This window comes from Pogona vitticeps, chromosome 8, assembly GCF_051106095.1.
Source record: "Pogona vitticeps strain Pit_001003342236 chromosome 8, PviZW2.1, whole genome shotgun sequence".
In the NCBI taxonomy this organism is placed as follows: Eukaryota; Metazoa; Chordata; class Lepidosauria; order Squamata; family Agamidae; genus Pogona; species Pogona vitticeps.
In genome coordinates, this window is record NC_135790.1 from 3,357,570 (window position 1) to 3,381,011 (window position 23,442).

The 23,442-nt window shown below is 45.4% G+C and overlaps 1 protein-coding gene across 1 annotated transcript; it reads left to right on the plus strand.

Annotated features, from left to right (window-relative positions):
• Nucleotides 1-112: 112 nt before the first annotated feature.
• On the plus strand, nt 113-15,710 carry NKX6-3 (NK6 homeobox 3). Its single transcript, XM_020780385.3, has 3 exons — nt 113-3,710; nt 7,574-7,743; nt 9,630-15,710. The coding sequence occupies exons 1-3, from the start codon at nt 3,329-3,331 to the stop codon at nt 9,855-9,857; spliced, it is 780 nt and encodes a 259-aa protein (XP_020636044.3). The 5' UTR covers nt 113-3,328; the 3' UTR covers nt 9,858-15,710.
• The last annotated feature ends 7,732 nt before the right edge of the window (nt 15,711-23,442 follow it).

The window sequence follows — 23,442 nt, forward strand, 5'->3', positions numbered from 1 at the left end:
AGCTAATCTGAAAAATTCCTGTCAAGATGCTTTAAAAAGGTGTTGAAGCGTCTTTTAAAAATAGCTTCTGAAAGCAACTGGAAAATGTTACTGGTTCAACATGAAAGGTAACAGTGTTATCTACTGGTTACATTATTTCTACTGTAACATTGTAAGTGTTCATTACAGTACTCATTACCTAAAAGTAACTAGCTACAAGTAGCTAATTTCTAATTAGTTTCTTCCAAGTTCCGCTTAACCTTTCACTTCCAGGGCTGTACACCACTCACTACAGGGCATAATTCTGCCAGGGGTTAATGCTTTATGTTCAGTCACAGAGCTTAGATATCTTAATAATATATATGGAGTTGCACCAGGTGGCAACAGTGCCTGGTTTTTAAAAAGTCCCGCCTATCAGGATAATCTTTTTCCTTGCAACTCTTGAGGCCAAACATGGGTGATAGATGGGGAAACAGAGGCATTGCCGGCCCCCACTACCACCTTCTAAATGAAAGCCATCCATAGGAAACCACAGGTTTCAGCAGAGCTATGATAACAGGAAAGGGCTTGTTAAAGCATCCTTTCATATCCATTTTCCTTAAAAAAATAATAATAATCCACCCTTATGTTTTTCTCCACTGCCTAGGGATGAGAAGAGCTATCAAAGCTGGTTTGCAGATCTTCTCCCTTTCCCACCTGTAACAGCATCTTGTGCCAGTTCTGGGGTGATTCTTTTAAAAGACACACATCTTCACATATTGTATTTGCTTTTCAAACTGGCGCGTTGTGTTCACTTTTCCTAAACCGTGCCTTTTAGAAATCTGTGGGGTGCCTTTTGGAGACCTATCAGTCATGGAGGTGTGAGAAAAACACTGATTCAGAGAATATGTTTCGACTTTCTCACACATCCTTGTTCCTCATTATGGGCTAAAGCAGGGGTTCCCAGCCTTGGGCCTCCAGATGTTCTTGGACTTCAACTCCCAGAAATCCTGGCCAGCAGAGGCGGTGGTGAAGGCTTCTGGGAGTTGTAGTCCAAGAACATCTAGAGGCCCAAGGTTGGGGGCCACTGGAAGGGGATCATCCTGATATTTTTTTCTTCTACATGTGGAAAACAACTAGCAATTGCAGAAGTCTTTGTAGAAAATTGACAAGAAAGGGAAGAAACAGCCCTTCCCTCCTGCTGCCTTTACCTCAGTCACCACTTCTGAAGCTGCATAGATTAACAGATATAAAACTCCTGTATAGTTTTGTCTTGAAAAATCCTACAATGTCTCCTTGTTTACAAAAACATGCCTTATGAGTCATTCGCAAATCCTGTCTGTTCCAAATTTCTTCTCTCACCTTCGAAAAAACCTTCTGGATTGGCTATCACAGGCATATATATCTGCAGATGCTTCTGGGTGGACATTCCTATAATGCTGTGAAATGGTTCCTCTTTTGCTGTAAGGTACAAGAGGCAGCTCCCCCCACCGCCCAGTGTGCAACACAAATTTGTGCTTCGTGAATCAATAGTTTTGGAATTCGCACATCTCAGAATTTTATGGTGTCGTTCTATGAAGGAAAAGACATTCATCGAAATCCTGAATATATTAATAGTGAAATATATATACAACAAGCATTATCTAAGGAAAGGCTACTTGCAGAAATGAGTCTACTAGGCGAAAATGCATATATTTGGGGACATGTGCATGCAAAAAGCTTTTAATTGCAAAAAACAGAAATGGGCCAAGAGGCAGCCTTATCTTAGAAGAGCCATTGTAATTGACATTCTCTGCTTTGGGGCATGTGTGTATGGCTGAAATAACAGTGTCTACATGTATGTATCTCTTTACATTTCCACGTGGGTAGAGAAGATACCAGGGCTTTACCATCGTCTCCCCTTAATTTTTTTAAGAGTACTGGATTTTGTAAAATGTTGCCAGAAAAGTATTTTGTTACTGATTAAGAATTTGATTCCCCTTTCTTTTTTAAAAAAATAGTGATAAAGTAATTCCCATCATATAGGCCATAGTGGAGGTGTGCCACATGGCAATCTATTTAAAAACCTCTCAGCACCCACCCAAACCAAATCAGTCTCCAGAAGGAACTGCAGTTTTAAATTCACAAATTTCTTTTACCCATTTTCAAAGGCTTATTCGTGGCGCTTTCCTAAAGTACAGGAACAAGAAAAGTTAAACCCACCCAACTTCCCTCTCTTCTGCCCCTGAGCGGCACCCCAGACTGAATCTGCCCCATTCGGACCAGTTTATACGAGGTCTGGATTGAAGCCGCACCGCTGTATTTCGTACCAAAGCAAAGCAAATTTACAAATCAAATCTGGTACAAAAACAAAAGTTGAATGTCATGGGGCACAAATCACGTTAGTGTTTTCTTTTCTTTTTTTGGAAGCAAACTTCAAAGATGCCTAGCACACAAAACTCTGAAGCCAGCTGCTGGAAATTCGGCAGATTCACTCCATAAACTATCAGATCTCCAAATTCCGCACACATCCATGAACGAACAAACAAACAAAAACCCCTGCAGTCATCTGGATTTTCCAGTGCTTCAACTTCACATATTTACAAACATTTCCCAAGGTACAAACTGAATCAGATGGAGCACAACTGCTCTGGATTAAATCAAGACCCCTCTCCCAATGCCTTGAATCGGCCCCTAGACTGAACTGGAGATCCCCTGCACAGCTCTTGATATTCACAGCTGGTCTATTATGAAACTCCAGAGTTGCTCTCTCTTGCTCGCTCTCGCTCTCCCCCACACACATACAAATACATATATGCACACCCCTCCCACTCCACAATCCATCACACACCCTAGGCAAAGTCAGGTCCTGTCTCTTCCTCTCCCGCCTCCCTGACTCCAGCGTTATCCAAGCGTTAAGGTTCTCGGGGTTGACCGTCGATCTCTTAAAGGGTAATTTGTCTGGGAACCAGCCAATCCCAGATCCTGCCCATGGCCGGTCCAATGAGAGCCAGGGGAACGCAACCCAGCAGCCTATTAGAGGCCCAATATTCTAATAAGCCTCATCTTTTATCCAAGGTAAGGTAGCTTCTCTTGAAGTTAAACTTGGTGGCTGGTCAGTCTTGGCTTCAGCACCCGGCGGACTCATGGGGGTCTGCTAGCCAGGCGTCCGATGGGCTTGAGCAACCGTTGCCTTGGCCAGCGGCTCTGCTCGGGCGGACTGTCTACCTTGGCACTAGCCGAGGAGCTGGCCATTGAAGGTGGCGAGCCGACTCCTCTGGGGTCTTCACGGAATGGCACGGCCAGAGCACTGTGCACCCCTGGAAGCCTAAAAGCTGTCAGGCTGGCCATCCATCCTAAGTAGGCATCTTCCGTGGCATGCACCGGAGCTATGGACTCCAACTTGCAGGGGACGTTTCTGCTCAACAACCCTTCTCTGCCGGCCTTCTCTGAGATGAAAGCCCCCATGTGCCAGTATTCCGTGCAAAACTCCTTCTACAAGCTCAGCTCAACAGGGCTCAATGCCCAGCTGGCAGCTGGCACCCCTCATGGCATCAGCGATATCCTCAACAGGCCGGTCGCTCCTCCAAACGGCAGCCTGCTCTCCGGCTACTCCCACGTCGGTGGGTTCAACGGATTGGGCACCCAGAGCATTTACTACGGGTCCCAACTGGGCAACTATTCCAAGACTGGCAGTGAATACGCAGCCAGGGGCAGGACCTGCTGGGCAGACACAGGACAGGAGTGGCTCGGAGGCCGGCCATGCAGCAACCGTAAGTAGCAAACAAGGCATGGGGGAGGTTGAGGTGTGTGTGTGTGTGTGGGGGGGGGGGTGTAAGACACCATCACAGATCTAGCTTTCTGTGAGGAGAGAGGATCTTGAGGAGCAAACTTTTAGTCTTGGGGGGGGGGGTTCATTGAAACTGACGATCCAATTAATTATCCTGCCATTTAAGAGCATGGTTTCCTAATGAATAAGTTGGGCAGTTCCCTGCCCCTAGAGGCCTACAGTCCTTGCAACAGGGAGGGAGCCAAAGCAACAAGGAAATGGAGGCAGAGTTAAAGAGAGAGTTGGCGTCTCACCATCTTCTTTGACATCTCCAATGCTGCCTAAATGGGAGACGAATTTAAGATAAGAAGCGGGATGGCTGCCTTTGTGAAAGGGAGGGGTGCCTCCGGTGGGTCGCGAGAGGACAAGGGACGGTGTGTCGTTGTGGTGGTCGTTATAGGGAAGCCTTCTCCCATTCGGAGCCCTCCTGATGTGTGGGGCTACAATCCTAGCCACCTAGGCTGTCTGGGGGTGATGGGGGCTCTAGTCCGACACGGAGAGAGAGCACCGATTTGGAGAAGACAGTCCTCCAAAGCTCTGGTATATATCGTGCTTTTACCGAGCCTATATCAGCTAATTTCCTGCCGTGAGGGGCCTGACAGTCTCAAGTGTCAAGGGGGTAGGAGATGGCAGGGGTGGGAGCAGGAGAAAGGTTACCAAGGTCCAACTAGATATCCCCTGAGCATGAGCAGAGTTTCCTTTGGTTTCATTCAATAGTCACAAACGGGCATTGCCTCGTCTCGTTTTGGAGAATTGGGGCATGCCTTTGGAGATGGAAACACACACACCCCAGGTACACCATGCTATATCAAACCTCTGCCCCTCCCCTTTCTTTCAAATATAACCACTGCAAAGAGAGCAAGAGAGAGACAGGGAGGGAGAGGGAGAAGTGGGGGGGAATACTAACCTTGTCCTCTACTAGGGTGTTCAGAGAGCCTATGTTTCCTTAGCCCTCATGCCCACCCCTGCAGTGCCCCCATTTCCTGGTCCGAATGTCCGTTGCTCAGAACCAAGCACGCCACCCCACCCCCCTGTGCCCGGCTGCCAGGAAAAATGTCCTTTGGAATGATGGACGGCGCCAAGTAGCCGGCTTTTGCTGATATGGGGCTCAATAAAGAATGGTGCAAGGGGCATCCAGCGTGGGGCGGGCAGAGACGCCAAGGAGATGGCCCAAGAACAAGGAAGCGCCACCTCTGCCATTGGGCACCCAGTTGAATGGGAAAGAGGAGCTGTACCCAACCCTGTCCTCTAGGAGGTGCTGTGGAGCCCAAGACTCCTTTGCATTCCCTCGCATCCGCCACCCAGCCCATGCCAAAATCTCACCCCTGGGAGGACAAGGAGGAAATACTCGAAAGGTAGTCCTATGGAGGAGGGGAAGGATCTGCTCTCCATCACCCCAGAGGGCAGGACACGTCATCATGGGCTTCTAGCTCCATGATTCTGTGATTCTATGATAATCTCATTGATGGGCATCCTCAGTCCGGGAATTTAATATGGGGGTGCAGAAATGTCCCTCCTCACTACCAGAACGATCAGAGATGGCTGCCATTTTTGCATGCAACCTGGTTCTTGTGCTTTTTAACAACAGCCTGACACGCCACTGCGACTCTTCCATCCCATGAGTAGGAAAAGTGGTAGCTGGGAAACAACTCAGCTCTTTCATGGCTAGGTTTCAAGGGCTGGGCCAGAGAAAGGACGTCCGCCCATCCCAAACATGTGATGTAGCAGGAGGGTTTGCAGAACTGACCAGTTAAACAAGAAGTTAGGTTCTTGAACTTCACCTTGGCCATAAACTCCCCATGGGCCCCTAGGCTAGGGTGGGCCAACGGCAGATTCTAGGTCCAGAAAATGCTCTCTAGGGGTTGGGGGTTAGGCTATTTCTGCAATTTTCTCATGTTCTGCCCCCTCTCCCTGGCACCCCGAGAAACACTGTGCGCTAGAAGGTGCAGTAAGAATAAAATCTAATTAAAATATTTTGAGACTCAGAGCCACATTAGTGGGTGCAGCCTACCATATTCTAGGGGTGAGTGTGGGGGCCGCCAGCTGTCTTGAAAACTTCCCACCCTTGCCTTAGCCACAACCACAGCTGGCAGCTGAGCAAAACATGTCCGGCAGCTGCCATGGAGGCAAGCGACTCTCTCTCTCTCTCTCTCTCTCTCTCACACACACACACACACTTACTTGATGAGTGGTGGGTTTTTCCAGGCCCTAAATTGCTGGCGAGACCCGTGGAAGGTTTACACCCAGCCTGCACAGATCCAAAGCCCTGCAGCCGTGCTCTTGGGGCTTCTGCAGCAAGACGGAATCAGGAGTCACCATGCTGGTGTTCCGTTGTCTTTGCCAAATTGGCCCCAACAGATCCCACTAGCCTTCTCCCCAGTTTCCTTTCCTTGTTCCTGCCTTTTCGGCAGGCAGACATCGCACAAACCCCAACGTTTCCACCAAACCAGGCAGCCTGGTGCCCATTGTGGAAGCGTGGAGACAGCTGTCCAGATGTTTTCTGGAGGGGGGCATCCCTGCAAAGTCAACCTTTCTCCTCCTCCAACTCTGTTTACCCAGACATGGCCTCCCCACCTGGAGAAGCCCAACAAATTCCCAGAGACCTCCCAGATATTCCTCTGAGACTCGGCTTCTCTCCAACGGCCCACCACAAACTCGGGTTAGGGTTCTAGAGATGTGAAACTATTCCCACCTTCACGCCCTTGTAAAACCAGATTTACAAAAGGCCACGACAGGTGAAGGGTCAGACCCTCGAGGTTTTAAAACAAAGCAAGCTACTTTGTCGGAGGTGGAGAAAGCTCCTGCTGTGACTTCAAATTCCCCTCTCCCTTAATGAATTTCCTCTTCTAATGACAGGTTATCTTTAATGCAGAACTAGCCTTCTAGCCCTCAAGACAGTAGCTGAGGGGCTCAGCCTGTTTCTTGATTATTTCGCACCAGACTGTCTGGGAAAGGCCCTCAGGGATGAATGTGTTATATGACGCATCGTTTCTAGAAAACTAGATGCTGTGGAGAATGGTGGTAGCCTAACTCTGTTTCTATTTTTTTTCCTTAAATGGGGAGATTATGGTTTAAAGCAAAACACTGAGACACATTTCATCCTGGCAACCATGAAACACAGCCTAAAGGGATACAGTCTAAGGAAGATGGTCTAGAATCTGGTGCTAGACGACACTTTTTGCTAAGTGTGTATAGCCCAGTGGTTTATTTATTTTTTATTTATTTATTTTTGGACTTATATACCGCCCCATAGTGCTACAAGCACTCTCCGGGCGGTTTACAATTTCATTATACAGGCTACACATTGCCCCCCCCCCCCCCCAGCAAGCTGGGTACTCATTTTACCAACCTCGGAAGGATGGAACGCTGAGTCAACCTTGAGCCGGCTACCTGGGATTTGAACCCCAGGTCGTGAGCACAGTTTTAGCTGCAGTACAGCGTTTTAACCACTGCGCCACGAGGCTCTGGTTGAAGTCTCTGGCTGCAGAGCCAGAGGTTGGGAGTTTGATTCCCCCACTGCTGTGCCTCCTGAAAGAAGAACCAGCCTGGGTGGCCTTGGGCCAGCTGCACACACAGTCCCAGGGCTCCCCCTAGAGGAAGGGAAGGGAAAACCACTTCCAAGTATTCTTTACCTAGAAAAGGGTCGCCATAAGTCAGAATGGACTTGATTCTGTCTAGTGGCCAAAGGTTTGAAACACTAATTAGGTTTTGTTTTTTTCTGGAAGGGGTGCCACGGCAAATAATGTTGCACTGCTATGGAAAGTTTGCACTGGTGGGTGACCTTGCTCCCCCTCTCCCTCCATACAGCCACAGGGCACGTGGTTGATGGCCTTCACAAGAAGAAGCACACACGGCCAACCTTCACAGGCCACCAGATTTTTGCACTGGAGAAAACCTTTGAGCAGACCAAATACCTGGCTGGACCGGAGAGGGCACGGCTGGCATATTCCCTGGGCATGAGTGAATCTCAGGTCAAGGTGAGTTTCCCATACCCACACGCCTACACCTCCACCCATCCTTAAGACCAGAACAGGGGAGAGGAAGAGGATCCGTGATGGTGTTGATAGACATGGTCTATAGATAAGGTCAGCATCTGCTAGCCCTTGGGCTAAATCTGGTCTCTAAAAAGTCCTGCCTGGTTTCCCAAGTTCCCGACGACGTCTTTACTAACATAGGGAACTCAGGGTGCAGCTGCGCCAGCACCACCACCAGCAGAATAGCTGAAAGAATATTCCATGTGCGTGATTAAACCTGGGCACAGGTGGTCCCACGCCACCAATGGGAGTTTTGTGGAACCCTCTGGGGAAATGGGCAGCCGTGAGCCCAGTTTGGATGGAACCACTGGAGTGTTTAGGGGGAAAGCGCTGGACCATCGCCCAGGAAATGCACGTGGCGGTCCTGAATGAGCCACTACACTCCTTTCTCACCCTACCGGACTGTTGGGAGGAGAAAGTGGAGCCAAGCTGTGCCTCAGCATTTAGTTCACTGGAGGGAAAACAGGAGAGAAATGGGACCTACTTTCATGCATTATCAAAAATTTAATAAAATCAAACCCCTGCAGGGGTTGGGCAGGACTGATGCTTTTACAAGCACCAGGTTCACGGCACGTTCTCCTACTTTTAAGGTTGCCAGCAGGCTAGGAAAACCCTTTTTAAAAGGGGGGAGGAGAGAACTTTCACAAAGATGACATCTGCTTTAACAAAAGTGAGGTGGTCAGAAATTAGATGGTCTACGCATCATTCACGCAACCATTAACACCACGGGGAGGCAGGGCCTGCGTTGAAAGGGCAAGTAGAAGGACCCAGCCACTAATATACTTTGGATCTGAGTTTGCAACCACACACTTGCAAAAAATAAAAAATAAAAATTGCCCAATCTCGAGAGGGCCTAAAGCACAAGGTTTGCAGCCAGCCTCCTGTTTAAAGCGGCTTCGCTTACTTATCAAAAGCCCCAGCTGCTTCAGAATTATTCATGTATTAATATGTAGCGGGAGATTTATTCCTGCTTTGAATCACGGTAATATTGAACCATTTAGAAGTTTGGCAATTAGGAACACTTTATCAAAATGTTATTACTGTTTGGACACCGCTGTTTTGCAAAAAAAAAAAAAAAAGATGACAGATCAGAGCCGAGGTTCCATTTTGTTTCGCTCTAAAGGCATGCAGAAGTAAAACAATGAAGTTACATTGCCACCCAATTAAAGAAACTGTGCTCAATCGTGTGAGATTTAGCCATTTCATTCGTTACACAGGCCTCTGTGCATTCTTTATGTCAATATACAGCATGTCTGAGGTGTTTTCAGGTAACACAGAGACATGTTACCGCGAGTATAAATTTGCAGACGCAGCTGGTCGCATAATGAGAAGGAAAACAGGACCTGTTCCTACAGTGGACCTGCAACCAATAGTATTTGTACTGAAAATACTTTAAAAAAATGAAAGCCTGTGACCCAGTTAATTGCGGGAAGGAGACTCTTAATTGTCAGGAGTGAGCTGACTGGTCAAGCGAGGTGATTGATCCATCACCTAAATGTTTTAGTCATAAAATCAAGACCATTCAATGAAAACCTTGTCCGGACCTTCTCCTTATAAGCTATAAGCTGGTGTAAGGTTGCCAACTTTTCTCCACGCACAACAATTTGGTGTTAAACACAGTAAAGCAGAAATTCAGTGGATGCTTCTTTTTTTAAATTTTCATGGTGAGCTGCTGTAGCGCCGGGGGTGGGGAAAACGCTCACCTGCCAAATTCCTCCTTTTTGTTTTGCACAGAAGCTGTGCGGGGCGAAGAGTTGGCGACTTTAACCAGAATGCCATTTTTGCACTAGGTAGCCCTGACTCCCTGCATCCCCACCTGTCCTTCCCAGGTGTGGTTCCAGAACCGACGCACCAAATGGAGGAAGAAAAGTGCCCTGGAGCCTTGCGCCGCCTCTCCCCGAGCCGGGGCTGGACCAGGCGAGCGCTCCGTCTCCGATGAGGATGATGAATACAACAAGCCCCTGGACCCTGACTCGGATGACGAGAAGATCCGTCTCCTGTTGCGCAAACATCGGGCGGCCTTCTCTGTTCTCGGCCTGGGTTCTCATAGTGGCTGAGGGGTTCTGCTCATCACTGGCAGAGGGGGAGGCCTTCGCCCTGACTGGGGAGAGGCGGCATCCTGCACGTTGGACTTGAGGGATTCAGGATGAGGGTGGGAGGGAAGGGAGACCGCGGCGGTCTGGGCCCATCCAGGGGCCCCCTCCTCAAGGAGGAGGCCCTTTAAAAAAAAGAGGGACGAGAGTTATCTAGTCCAAAGTCAACCCAGACCGATAGCCGTCAAAGCTGCATGAGAAACCTCTTGAGCTAGGGAGACGGACCAAAGGTTTTGATGACACTCCTGGCTTTTAGACATTTCGATTTTCTTGGCCCACCCCTTGAGCTTTCATCAGGTTGGCGGCCTTGTTTTTTGGCTGGCAAGTATAAGTTTCATTGTGTACCTATTCATCCTTCATTCTTTTAATCAAAAGAATATAGCACCTATTTTAAAAGCACTTGCAAAGTGGCCCCATAGCAGAAGTATGTTGTTGTTGGTGTTGGTGGTGTCACAAGCGCTGGCCAATAAACACCTCGCACATTGATTATGCCCAGGATCAGACTGCAGAACTGTTTCCCTCTTTTCTTTAGAGCTTGCCCCAGGAGGGAAAAGGTGTCTTTTTGCAGGTATTTACGACTGGCACTTCTCTTAAAATATTGCTTCTGTCTTTGCTCTTCTGAGGTGGGTCTCAACCATGTCTTCAATTTTAGGGACCAGAATGGAAAGCCATGACACGAGCATAATAAATAATCCCTAGTGGGTGTAGAGCCCCAGTTTCCAAGGAATGTTTTTACATAGGTCTAGAAATTTGCTTGCCTGGTATCAATCCGAAATGCAACTTTTCCAAGCTCTGATCTATACTGAGGTCCCCCGGATGTTCTGGATTCTAGTTCTAGAATTCCCTGTCAACTGACTGGTGGATTATGGGAGTTGTAATCCCACACATCTGGAAGGCACCAGGTTGTGGAAGGCTGGTCTACATCCAGATGACTTCAGTTGGTTCAAGAATCCTTCCCCCCCCCCACAAGGAAGGCAAGAGGGAGCTCCATTTTCAACCATATCATCCAACTAGCATCACCATTAATTGACTTGAGGAAGCCATGAATGATCCTTGAATGATCAAGTTGATATTCGCGTCTAATGTAGATGCACCTAGAATTTAGCAAGGCACCGTTTAGAGTGGAGAAGTCTGATCAGGGCAGCTTCTCCTATCTAAGGTCTGTTGCTTTAATTCAGGCAACCCAAAAACCCTGTTTGTTTTAAATACCCCGCCTCAAACCCAGTGCATACAGAAGGAAGTATAAATTTACCTTGAATCAATAGGACAGTTTCCGAGTGATGCTACTACATCCTTCTCCAAAATCAGCTGCGCTGGTTTTCCTGCCCAGACAAAAGACAACAAAGGAACAGGTTAAATATACTGTAGTTGTAGATAAAACCCAGATTCCACCCCTGCCTTGTAATGATAAATGTGGCATTTAAAGCTGCAATCAGCTGCATTTTTCCTTGCTTTCTGGCTGTGTGTCTCAGTGAAGGTGACATACTTCGAAATAAGCAGACCTCCATCTGACTCGCAAACTGAAAACTGCCATAACTCATCATCCTCAAAAACCTAACAAACAGCCTCTCCATACGTTAAAAACAAAACAAAAAACAGACCAAAAGGGTATTTTGAGCATTTTGCTCATAGAAATAGTTTAATTTATTCTGGCTTATATCCTTATAGGAAGGGTTGGTTGTTTTTTTTTTTCCTGAACCAAGGAAGGAATTTTATTTACTTGAGGTTCATACAGAAATAGAAACCCCCGTTGAAAGAAAGCATTTAAATCAGGATGGGTTTGTTTGGTTTTTATTAAAAAGCATGTAAGAACTTTGTTTTGAGAGAATTCCACACCAATAAAAAGTATTTGCCACTGAAGGGGAAATGGTGGGTTTGGAGACCATTCAAAAATCCAGGCACAAGTTGAGGTGTTACTTCTAAAAGTTTGTTTTAAATTTTATTTTGCCAAATGGACATTTTATTTACCAGATGACAATCTGGCCTCCAGTCTTAGTGGCTAGCACAGTAGCCAAAAAAACCCCACTGGACATCCTTGACGGGCTGGAATTGATGATCCATAGGGTCCCTTCAAGCTCTGCCATTCTAAGATTATTATTAAACCATAAATGACAAATGGAAATCTTGGTGTACGTGTTCCCAAGTTAGAGATGCAGGACAGAAAGGGAAGCGGTCGGCATAAAACAGAAAAATGGGATTCAGCCTGAAGATGTCCTGGGCAGGAGAAGGTGCTTAGCTGATCCACTCTGTCGGTTTAACTTAGATTCCATTTTTTTTGCCAATGCTCTTCCCGCTGCGTTTACCGTTCTCAAAGCTGTCTTCTCCGTGTAGGTTGTTTGGCATGCTGCATGTTGGGATTGGTTTCAAGGGTCAAGTTAGATGTTCAGCAGAGATCTGTTGTTGCTGCCGATTATGAAAAGGAGAAATATATTGAATTTAACTGTGTCCACTGTAGCAGACACTGCTGGGTAAAACGCAGTGTAGTCACTTCCTCCATTGGACAGTCTGGCACATGAACTAGATGGTCATCATGCGGCCACAATCTGCTATATCAAGTTACGGAAAAATGTCCCTGATCCCCAATAAGATACTAGCAATTGAGAAGTTGACCATCACCCCCCCCCTTTTTTTTTGTTCTTTTATGTGGGAACTGGATTTCTAAGCAGAAAAGACAGGAAGGTAAAACTGGGGAACAAAGAGCAGGCATAACGCTGGTGTCTCAAACTCTACATTTGCGTGGCCCTCTAATAATAAAACAACCAGGCTATTTTCTAGAACTCATCACCCTATATATGCTGAGTTGAATATGCATGTTGGAGTGGAACTGACTTCTACTGTTTTTCCTTCACACTTCAAAATAAACCTCATTTGAGAGAACAGAGGACCAGCGGGCATGTGCAGAGCGGTTTTTCCCCCCTGAACACTCTTTTTCACAAGTTCACACATACCCAAGCCTCAAAAGTAAAAGCTTTCCCATCCATGACGTTGAGGATCCCATACGTCTAGGATTTGAAAAATGTTTTTTTTTCCAAACCCCATCCCTCTACCTGCAAGAAGCTGGCCAACAATATTGACAAGATCTCAGTTTGTTGTAACAGCTGTGTCAACAAACCCAAGTTTGGAGCTTGCTGTACAAAACCCAGTCTGTTAGCCATAGATATGATTGACGGGCCTTGGATACTCAAGCGCCTTCCACTGCAGCCTCAACACAGCAGCTAAAAGTTGTTGAGTTTGAGGGCCAGTTGGAAGGCTGGCTACACTTGGTTGGTTGTGTCCCCGCCTTGCTTGTGTGGGTTCCTGGCCGTCCTGAACCCCACCTTCAGCCCTGAGATAAACCCAGCTCTGCATTTGCCTGTCAGATATCTTTCTGTGTTTTTTTTTAAATGCCCAGGGGCATATTTCAGAGCTAGCAACTGGAAATGCTGAAAAGGGAGATGTGGGCGATGCATGTGGGATGGTGGACATCCTGGGTGGGCTCCACTGTAAATACAGGTTGTGGGGATCATCCTCAAGGCTACAACCTTGAAGTGTTTCCGGCCCCGTTCTTTCTTTTTTTGCTGAGGTGAGGCTTAGTATGTGGCTGTTACTGAGGAAAGGTGAAAGGGTCCTAGCTTTTGACTGGGTTGGAAAGGCAACATGTAATTCATTTTTTTAAGAAAAAGTAAAACCAATCATTTTGGGGCAGGGGAGCGTGTGCATTCTCAAATCAGTTGCCAGAAAACCAGAAACCAAGGCCAGATCCTGTTAAAGTACGGCCTTCAATAGGTAAAAGATTTGCACGGTTTAGCGGTGTGCCCATGGCATGCGTGATGGTCAGTGCAAGCAGGAGCCAAGTGGTTGTGCAACGGACAGCCACACTGTGCAAAACACTCAAGCCATTAACAGGGCTTGGCACAGGTATTTTAACAGGATTCACACCTTTGTACTAATGTTGACATTTCGGAGCACCGAGACTCAGGTTGCAAACAGACACAGCTTTCTCCTGCAGCTTGGTCTGCTTCGAGGACTGGCTGGTTTGCTCCTTTCTCCAGCAACTGCATGGCCGACAGGCAGTTGTGAACCAGCCCATCCCTTATCTAATCCTACGCAAACCTTTTGGGGTCTTTTTTGGGGGGCTACTGTGGGTTTTTTGTGTGTGCGCATATGGGATCGCTCTGTTTTCAGCTCTAGCTGGTGTGATTGCCAGGATTAAACTGAAGGAGACAGCTGGCTGTCACTTTGCAAAAACAATCTAATTAGTTATTAGGAAATTTAAAGCTTCCTCCCATTCTCCCACGGAGGGGGAAACGGAAGAGGATGAAAAGGAGTTTTTTTTAAAAAAAGTCCTTTGTGACCAGTGCTGAACTGGTTGATGGTTTCTAAAACTGCAGCTTCCTCTCACTCACCCACCGAGGGGAGACTGGAGGGGCTGGGATTCTTTCCTAGTTAAATTTCCCCCACTTTTTTTCTTTCCCTCTAAGGGGGAGAAGATCGTTTTTAATGTTTACGTGCTTTTAATAATTCAGTTGTATTTTAATTAGCATACAAGATTAATTGCTTTTTAATGTTTAACTTATTATGTTTTTTAATTCTATTCTTTTTAATATTGTGAACTGCCTGAGGTCCCCTTATCAGGAGAAAGATGGCCTAGAAATAAAACAAACACCTACTGTAAATAAGGTTGCTCAAGGAGTGATGTGCTGCTCCCCAAATCACCTTATCCTTGTGCATATATGAAAGGACCCCCCCACACACAAATGACAGTGTTTAACTGGATCTAGCCCCATCCAAGCTGGCCATGTGGTTGCACCCTCAGTAATGCTTGCCTGAAAAGAAGCAGAAGAACATCACACAAGCCAGCTTTGAGGGTCAAATACAACATGGCCAAAGTCTTACACTCAGCTTTTTTTTGCAAGGCCTGTCTTTCTACAATCTTGAACATGAGTCCAGCTGTTCCCAAGGCTCCTTCCTTGTAGGGCTGGAGGGAAAAGCCCCTTTTGCCCAAGAGAAAGCAAAGGACAGCGTACTTCCACTTTCTCTGTATGTTACGGGGCTGATTGAGTCGTCCCCGAATGGAATTTCAATATTTGCAAAGGACTAGCGATGAGATGCATTTTAAAAGCAGTGGGTAACCTAAATGGAATTTTGGATACTGGACACAAAAAATGCCCTAAATGAAATGTCCAGCCTCTATCTATCTATAGAAGCTCTGTAACATGAGGGTGTAAAGTCTGCACGCCAGAAGTGTTTCTTATTTTTGAAATTGTTAAGTCATACGTCCTTGCAACGTGACCCTGAGGTTTGTTTCATGCACCAGTTTAGTGTTTTTAAACATATAAGTGTGATAGTGAACCAGCCTCAGATTTCTGTGGAACTCACTTTGAGACACCCACGTATGGCTCTATTGCAAGTTTTTATGAGGTAAATGCCTCCTGGTGTACAGTATTCATGAGGTAAAATAATACAGTACTAGGTTTAACTGCCTAATATTAAAATAGTGCCAGCCTATAGGAAAATTATAATAAAAAAAGAGAGAGGAACATTTCTATTTATGAGGTAAAAAGAGTCTTAACTATAATTTATGGAAAAAAATGGGTGGAAAAATCACATAACTCTGAGGTAAAATGGCACTCAAAATGCGTCAATGTGATTAAAGGGTGCTTTCTCCCCTAGTTTGCATGCTAGCTGTTGGAAACCTAGCAAATTCATACCCCTTTCTTAAATTTCAGAGAGGTAGTTGTGTTAGGCTGTTGCAGCGACAATAAAACCCAACCACATCTGGAGAAGTGGATGGTCCACCATGAAAACTCACCATGAAATAAATCTGTTAGTCTCAAAGGTGCCGCTGTACTGCTGTCTTTCTTTCTGTTTCTGTTCTGTGCTTTCTCAGAGTTTTCCTACCAATTCTATGGGATATACTTTGGCTCTCCTGCTAGCCTCTGCTTGAATTGTGAACATTTGAGTATTGCAGGAGTGCAACAATTGTTGTGTCTTTTACTAGGTTGTGAGGAGATACATGTTACACAGATGGCAAGGAAAGTGTTTGTCAACACTGCATTCTAAATATTGAATTTTGTGGCAATACTGATTGATATCTCATGTTGTTGGGTTTGTTTGGGCCTCAACAAAGGTATCCAGGAGACCGCCGTTTTAGACAGCTTATCAACCTTTTCTAGAAGATCTTAGGCTCCCTTTTCCTCTTCATTCTTCAGCTGACTTAAAAAGAAACTACGAAAGTTAAAAGGGTGGCCTTGGTAGCCAGATGGGTGGTATAACATTCAAATCAAATCAAATAAAAAAAAATGAATGAATGAATGAATGAATGAATGAATGAATGAATGAATATTCCAATGTTGTGGGTGGGGTGAGTCTTTTCTAGTCCCACTACTTTTCTCTCATGCCCAGCACTATTTTATTAGTCACCTTGGGCATCTTCTGATGGAGCTTTTGCTGAGCTTTTCTTGTGAATTAGATTTTATGTAAATTGGCAGATGGAATCCTGTCAGATACCAAAAAAAATGAAATAATCTAAGGCTTCCCTCATTTGTTTCAACTCGTGGGCAGGATCTGGCCTGCATTTCCTTCGTGTGGCTTGGCATAATGAAGCCACAGGTAGATGGGCAATCTTTAGGATTCTGGGAAATAACGTAGCATAAGATCCAGAGCTTGGCATTGCTGCCATTTTGTACTTCTTGTTTAGTCGTGTCCGACTCTTCGTGACCCCATGGACCAGAGCACGCCAGGCCCTCCTGTCTTCCACTGCCTCCTGGAGTTGTGTCAAATTCATGTTGGTTGCTTCGCAGACACTGTCCAGCCATCTCATCCTCAGTCGTCCCCTTCTCCTCTTGCCTTCACACTTTCCCAACATCGGGGTCTTTTCCAGGGAGTCTTCTCTTCTCATGAGATGGCCAAAGTACTGGAGCCTCAGCTTCAGGATCTGTCCTTCCAGTTAGCACTTGGCCATTTTGTACTAAATTCTCCCAAATGCAATGGGATGGTGTGAGGGAGAGATTCGTTGTAGGTTTTTTTTTTTAATGAATGGTTCAAAGTTTTGGGTCGTTCCAGCCTTGAATGCGGCCAAGAGACAGAAGTGAAGGCAGGCGGGTGAGGTTTCCTCCGTCAATGGCTCTTGCTGCTCTCCTCCTCTGATTTTTCTTGGATCTTGCCGGAGACACACAAGGTACGAGTTCAAAAGTCACTCATTAGGCCTCTTGCTGGAACACATGAGCACACACAATCAATCTCAATTTATCTTGGGCTGGCTAGGAAAAGACCATTGAGCTGTCAAGACTGCAGGATTGATGCTGTGTCAATAGTGGTGGAGTATTTGCTCACACTTCTGTCCTGCCTAGAGAAGGGTGTGTGCACGCACATGGGTGTCACAGGCCATCTGGTGTCAGAGCATTGCAGCAATTCCAGTTGCAGTCTTGTATTGAGAGCAGTGTGTTACAGGGATCTACAATGAGCTCAACCAGCATGCTAAGGATCATGCAGTCCTTTGACATGGACCAGCCTAATGTCCAGTCTTTTCACATTCACTTCCTCAGAGGCTTGGTGAGGGCCGTGTGCCAGGCAGAACGGTGCTACTGGACTATAGCTTAAACGTCCTTTAGCCTGCAGGCTTGCATGACAGCTCCCCAAATCCCTCAACCCGCATGTTTGTTTCCAAACTTTTGTGTGCAATGTTCACTATGCTTTCTCCACACTTGACGTGCAATGTTGTGTTATGTGGAGGAAAGGCTGGTTTTACTTGAAAAAGCAATTTCTTTAATTTTTTTTAAATTAAAAAAAGACACACATTTCCTCCACCTGGGCTTTTGTTTAAAAATGCACTAAATTGCTGGATTTACCTTGGCAGCACAAGAACACAAATGATAAAAACATAAATGACCAAATATTAAATGGAAATAAAATTAAAACAGTGACACAAACCAGAACGACTAGAAAGGGAGTGTGTTTTCCTCTCTTTTAGATCAATGTTTTAATCTGCATTAAGAGGCATCTCAGTGTAAATGTTGCTGCATCTTATCAATTGGTGTATATTTGTGAGCCCTGTCCTCCCCTGCACAAGCAGCGTGAGCTATTTTCCAGGCAGCCAGTTGTGCAGCTAACCATCCCCCGGTTGCACAACCAATTGTGTTAAGCAGCAGGCAGAGTGAAAACTGTAATAGCTACATGCACAATGTCTTTACACATGCAAAAAAAAATCAGCTGAATCTTGGCCCTAGACTGTACTTAATACTCTCAAAACCACTTTTATTGCCACAGTTCTGTCCTATGCAACCCTGAGATTTGTTGCTTGTTGAAATACCTTGATTTTTTTTCCCACTAGAGACCCCCACTCTTGAACTTTCCCGAACCACAGCAGAAAACTCTGAGCGCATCACCAAATTATAATTTCCCCAGGTAGACTCATAGCAGTTAAACTGATAACAAACTGCTATAGATCATAGTGTGTGGAAACAGTGATGTCGAAGCCACGAAATCCAGAAGAAAGCCCGCTATCCAAAAGCTGCTTTTGCTCATACCTCTAATGCACACACCTGTTCTGTGCAAATGGACCACCTGCTTTACTGGGCAATGGGAAAAAGAAATCCTGCAGGTAAGCCCAGATAATTTCTGTGAGTCCTGTAGTAGTATAATGAATTCTTTCTCTATAAAGTTAACCCTGTGTTCCTAATCTCATGTCCTCCAGATGTGCTGGCCTACACCCTCCAGCTCCCATACCTGGTTTGGGGATTTTGTGCATTATTATTCAACACATCTAAGAAAGCATCAGATTAAAGAAGGCTGGGATGTTGCATTTGTGTGGGTTCCCCAAAATAATTTTACCTGTCTGCTCCGGAACGCCCATGTAAAAAGAATCCATTCCTAGTTGAATTCTGAAACCCTGTGCAAGTTTTATACCTGCCCCATGGCAAGAGAGAAAGAAAGCAGCACCAGCCTTCCATGGCAGCTGTTCAGAAGGAAACACCACTATGGAACCATGAACTAGGAAAATCAATGGCAGATAAGGGGCATCATAGAACAATTAGTAAAGGGTGTGAATGAAAGATAGTGGGATGCTGGTGTATCAAGTTAATTGCCTATGCCCAGCCTAGCTGGGTCTTTTATTGCTTCCTTCCTCTCTTCTCTGTAGGCTGTACGATGACCACCCTCTTTCCCAGGGACATGCTGGAAGAAATTCTAAGTACAGCGTTGTGTTTCTCTTTTTTAAACCTCGCTCCAGCACCTAAACTTTAATCTCCCATTTTTCAGGCATAAAAGCGGTTGTGCTCCTCTGAACATCCTTCTGCAAAGCAATTCAGTACGCTGTGCTTTCACTCAAGGGGGTGTGCGCATCCCACAGCGGCAAAATCCCCATTGTGTTTCAGAAGGAGAGACCCGGCCGTGGCGTCTTGGTCATACTCCAGCATGCTTTCACTCTCTCCTTCCCCAGCAATTTTCTAAGCATGTTTAGAAAAACCCACACCCAGTGTTTTATAGTGGGTAGAGTGATGGAATAGGACTCCAGAGACCAGGGTTCAGATCTCCACTTGTCCATGGAACCTAGCTGGGGGAGTCAAACTGGTAAAACCACACCTTAAATATTTCACTTGGTTTTAAAATTCTATTATAAGGGTTGTTATAAGGGTTAACAGCACACTAGAAAAACCCAGTATTATGATTTGGACTAAATATACCTTACTGACTGCCAACGTTTTAAATGATTACTAAAAATATCTTAATCATTTTAGCAGACCCAGAAGGGACCCTATGAATCATAACGTCCAGCCCCTATCAAGGAGACACAGTGTGGAATTGAACTCTGAAACTCTGGCTCTAGAGCCAGACACCAACATGTAGTAGTGCAAACTTCAGAAACAATTCAGTATATAAAATTCCCAAACATGCTGCTTTTCAAGTCTATTTAGCCATTTTAGTGTCCATTTCTTCCTCTACTCCAGTGGTTTCCCCAGATGTTCTTAGGCTAAAACTCCCAGAAGCCTTCACCACTAGCTGTGCTGACCAAGATTTCTGTAGTCCAAGAACATCGGGGGATCCAAGACTGGGAACCACTGCTTCATTAAATTGAGTGCCAACAACAATATATTCCTGGCTACAATAGCTAAAATCCTTTTACTTAAAACAGGAGGACACATGAGAGCAGGCTCATTGAAATCAGTTGGGGGGTGTTGGTGAGTCAACTCACCCGCCATTTCCCTTGTTTCAAGTGGGCCTCCTCTAGTTGTGACTTACTTCAGCTTAGTAGTCCGTAGCTAGAGGGGCCCATTTGAATCAATGGAACCTACAGAATCTTTGACTTATCAAATCCCCACTGATTCAATGGGTCTGCTCCAGTGTTATAGAGCAAACCCATTGAATCAGTGCATAACCCTGCGTCTTATGCAAAGCCACAGGGTTTAGTCATTAGTTCATTCTTAAGCTTTTAAAACCCTTCTGAGAATTGTTTTAACATTTTTCACAAAAAAAAATCCACACCTTCCCTTTTATCATCTATGTTTCTTGTCTCTTTTTCTCTTGCTAATGTTTCTTCTCTTTTCCACAACTTTCCCCGGCTGCTGTGCCAAATGCCCTTTCTCCTCAATTCAAGCTACTTTGAAGCTCTGGTTTCAATCAGACATAAATGCCAGATAGCTCACTCAATGATCCATAGAGTCCCTTCCAAATGTGCAGTTCTAAGATGAAGATGAGATCTTGGAACTAACTAGTTCCCAAGTAAAATAGTTGCAGTTAGTTTTGGGTGGCGAGTAAAGAAATAAGCATGAAGAATTTGCCCTAAATCCATTTGCTATAGTAGATTGAGAGTAGATCTCTCTCTCTCTCTCTATCTATATATGTGTGTATATATATATATAAATGAAACATAAATATCTCTCTATATCTATATCTATCTCTATCTATCTATCTATGGCATAAAAAGAGATAAAAGAGATCTACTCTCTTTTATGGCATCTCTCCATATGTTTCATAAATATATATGACTTACGCTTACCAGGGGAGCCCTGGGACTGTGCAGCTTGCCCTAGGCTACCCAGGCTGGCTCTAATCACAGGAGGGACAGTGGAGAAATCGAACTTCCAACCTCTGGCTTTGCAGCCAGATACTCGAACCACTGAACTATCCAGCCAGCTGCAACCCCCTAAATCTCTCAGCCAGCAGGGCTACCTAGATACTTTTCAGGATTTCCAGAATCCTTGACTACCAGGTTGCTGATTTGGTTGGGAGCTGCAGCCCCCAAATCTAGACTGCCTGAGCTCTGTCTGTGGGGAGTGGAGGCGCCAAGGTGGTTCTGCCTATGGTGCATACAGGATACACACCTGGCTAGGAAGCTGCTGCTTCCTCTGGCCGCTGTTGTCGAGCGGGCATCTCTCTGTCCGTGGCTGGCTCCAGGCTCCTCCTGCCTCTGGAATATGTTTTTGACATTTTCTAAGCTGTTTGGCATCGCTGACAATTTTTAATGTACTAACTGCCTGGTCCAGTGAGCTGATTAATTGGTGCTGGGGAGATCAATACAAAACAGAAAATTAAAACAATTTTAAAGTGATTAAGTAGTTTAACACCTGTCTGCCACACCGTCAGGGGAGGAAGAAAAATACAGCAGGTGGCCAAAGGGCCCGGCGCAGCCAGAGAGGATGACAAATGGCATCTCAGGGGCTAGCTGGACCACTTCGGTCCCAAGGTGCCTGGGCCACAGGGAGAAAAAAAAACCACCAACTTTCATTTCCATTGCCCTTCCTTACTCACTCAGTAAGAAACAACTCAATCCCTCCTGGCTTTCGGGTTTTTGAGGGAGGTTTTGGCCCCTTTCCTGACTGGTCAAGCTGTAGGACGTACCCGTTGAAGGTATAGGAGGAAAATGTGCAGGAGACAAAACCGCTTGTGAAACATTTCCTCCACTGACAGGGCAGGGCTCAAATCACAGAGTTGTTGAGACAGAAGGGGTGCTGAGGGTCATCTAGTCCAACCCCCTGCCATACAGGAATCCACAGCCAAGGTACTATTTTGAAACCTTCCAAGAAGAAGAGCGTCCATCATGTTCTGAGGCAGTCTGTTCTCAGAATGATTTTCTCTATGTCTTTTTCCTGTAATTTGAATCTATAATGACAGGTGCTCTGCTCTGGAGCAGTGGTTTCCAACCTTGGAGAACGCAGGTGTTCTTGAACTACAGTTCCCAGAAGCCTTCACCACCCGCTGTGGTGGCCCTGGTTTCTGGGAGTTGCAGTAGTCCAAAGATGATCCTCCTAACATTTAGTCTCAATCTCTTTTTCTAAACCCCACCAACAACTCCAGTTGTGATAAGGTGATTAAAATGTCTTGTGAGCATGTGATGGGGGAGCCAAAACATGTCTCACACAGAGGTACCCCAAGCTAAGCTGCAGCTCCAGATCAACTGAATTTAAACACAGATCCTGACCCTGCATAACACAGGAAACGGGCAGGATTAACAGCTGTCTGCTCAAAACCATGTTTTAATTATTTGCTATAGTTCCTCACTCTATTTGGGGCCCAAGAGGGTTTTCACTGTGTATTTGACATTGCAGACAGGAAAAATGAAAAATATAATTCAGAACCATAACTCAACTGAAAAAGTTTACTTTTAAGACTTATAACTCCCATAACCCTCCAGCAAAAGTTAGGAGATTCTGAGAATGCTAGTTCCCCACCCTTAAATAAATGTTTCCAAATTCTGAACCACAATTTCAGTAGATAATAACCAACAGTGGAACTAAAGCTGGAAATTATTAAAACCACTTATTAAAAACCAGGACCTATGAGGGTAAATAAAACAGACTCTTACTCAAAAGGATAAGAGACAAATGCTAAGCACACCATCAGTCCTAATACCTTGGGCTAATTTTAGTTCAAGTTATTTTAAGTACCGGGACCTTTTCAGGACAGGCATCCTACCACAGCAGCTTAAAACACTATAAAACAAAACAAAATATAATTCAACAGAATTTTAAAACTACAAATCACAGGAACAGTTAAAGCTTTTCAAAATACCATGTGGCCAGCAATGTTTTAAAAACCAGTAACACCCAATGTCATCCAACCCCATAAAATGATTAACTAGAAACCAATTTTTTTTTACAATCAAAGCTACAGCATGTTAAATCCTGTCCATTTGACACTTATCTGTTAAACTGGGAGAGTTTATTAAATACGAGGCTGGCTCCTACCTGCTTCATGTAAGATTCTGGACTTGTGAACTCTGTAGTTTTGCCATTAGCAGTGAGAGGAATAAGGACAGGTGATCTGCATAGCCTAGAGAAAAAGGGGGCCAGACTTTAATGGCTGTAGATTAGCTTCTGTTAAAGGCATAGGGACAAACCACTGTGAGCCATTTTCTTAGCTAGCAAATCGGACTGGAGTGCAGTAGATGTTTAGCTGCATCGTGCATGGCAGGGAGCGCCCTGATCCCTTCCATGAACCCAACATTGTTGGGGATCCACAGGACTTCTCCTCTCCTTCAACCTCAATGGGTCAAAGGAATGTCCACCTTTCTTTCTTCAAATGCAGGAAGACTGGCTTCCTATACCTTTAACAGATGTGTGGAGAAGATTCC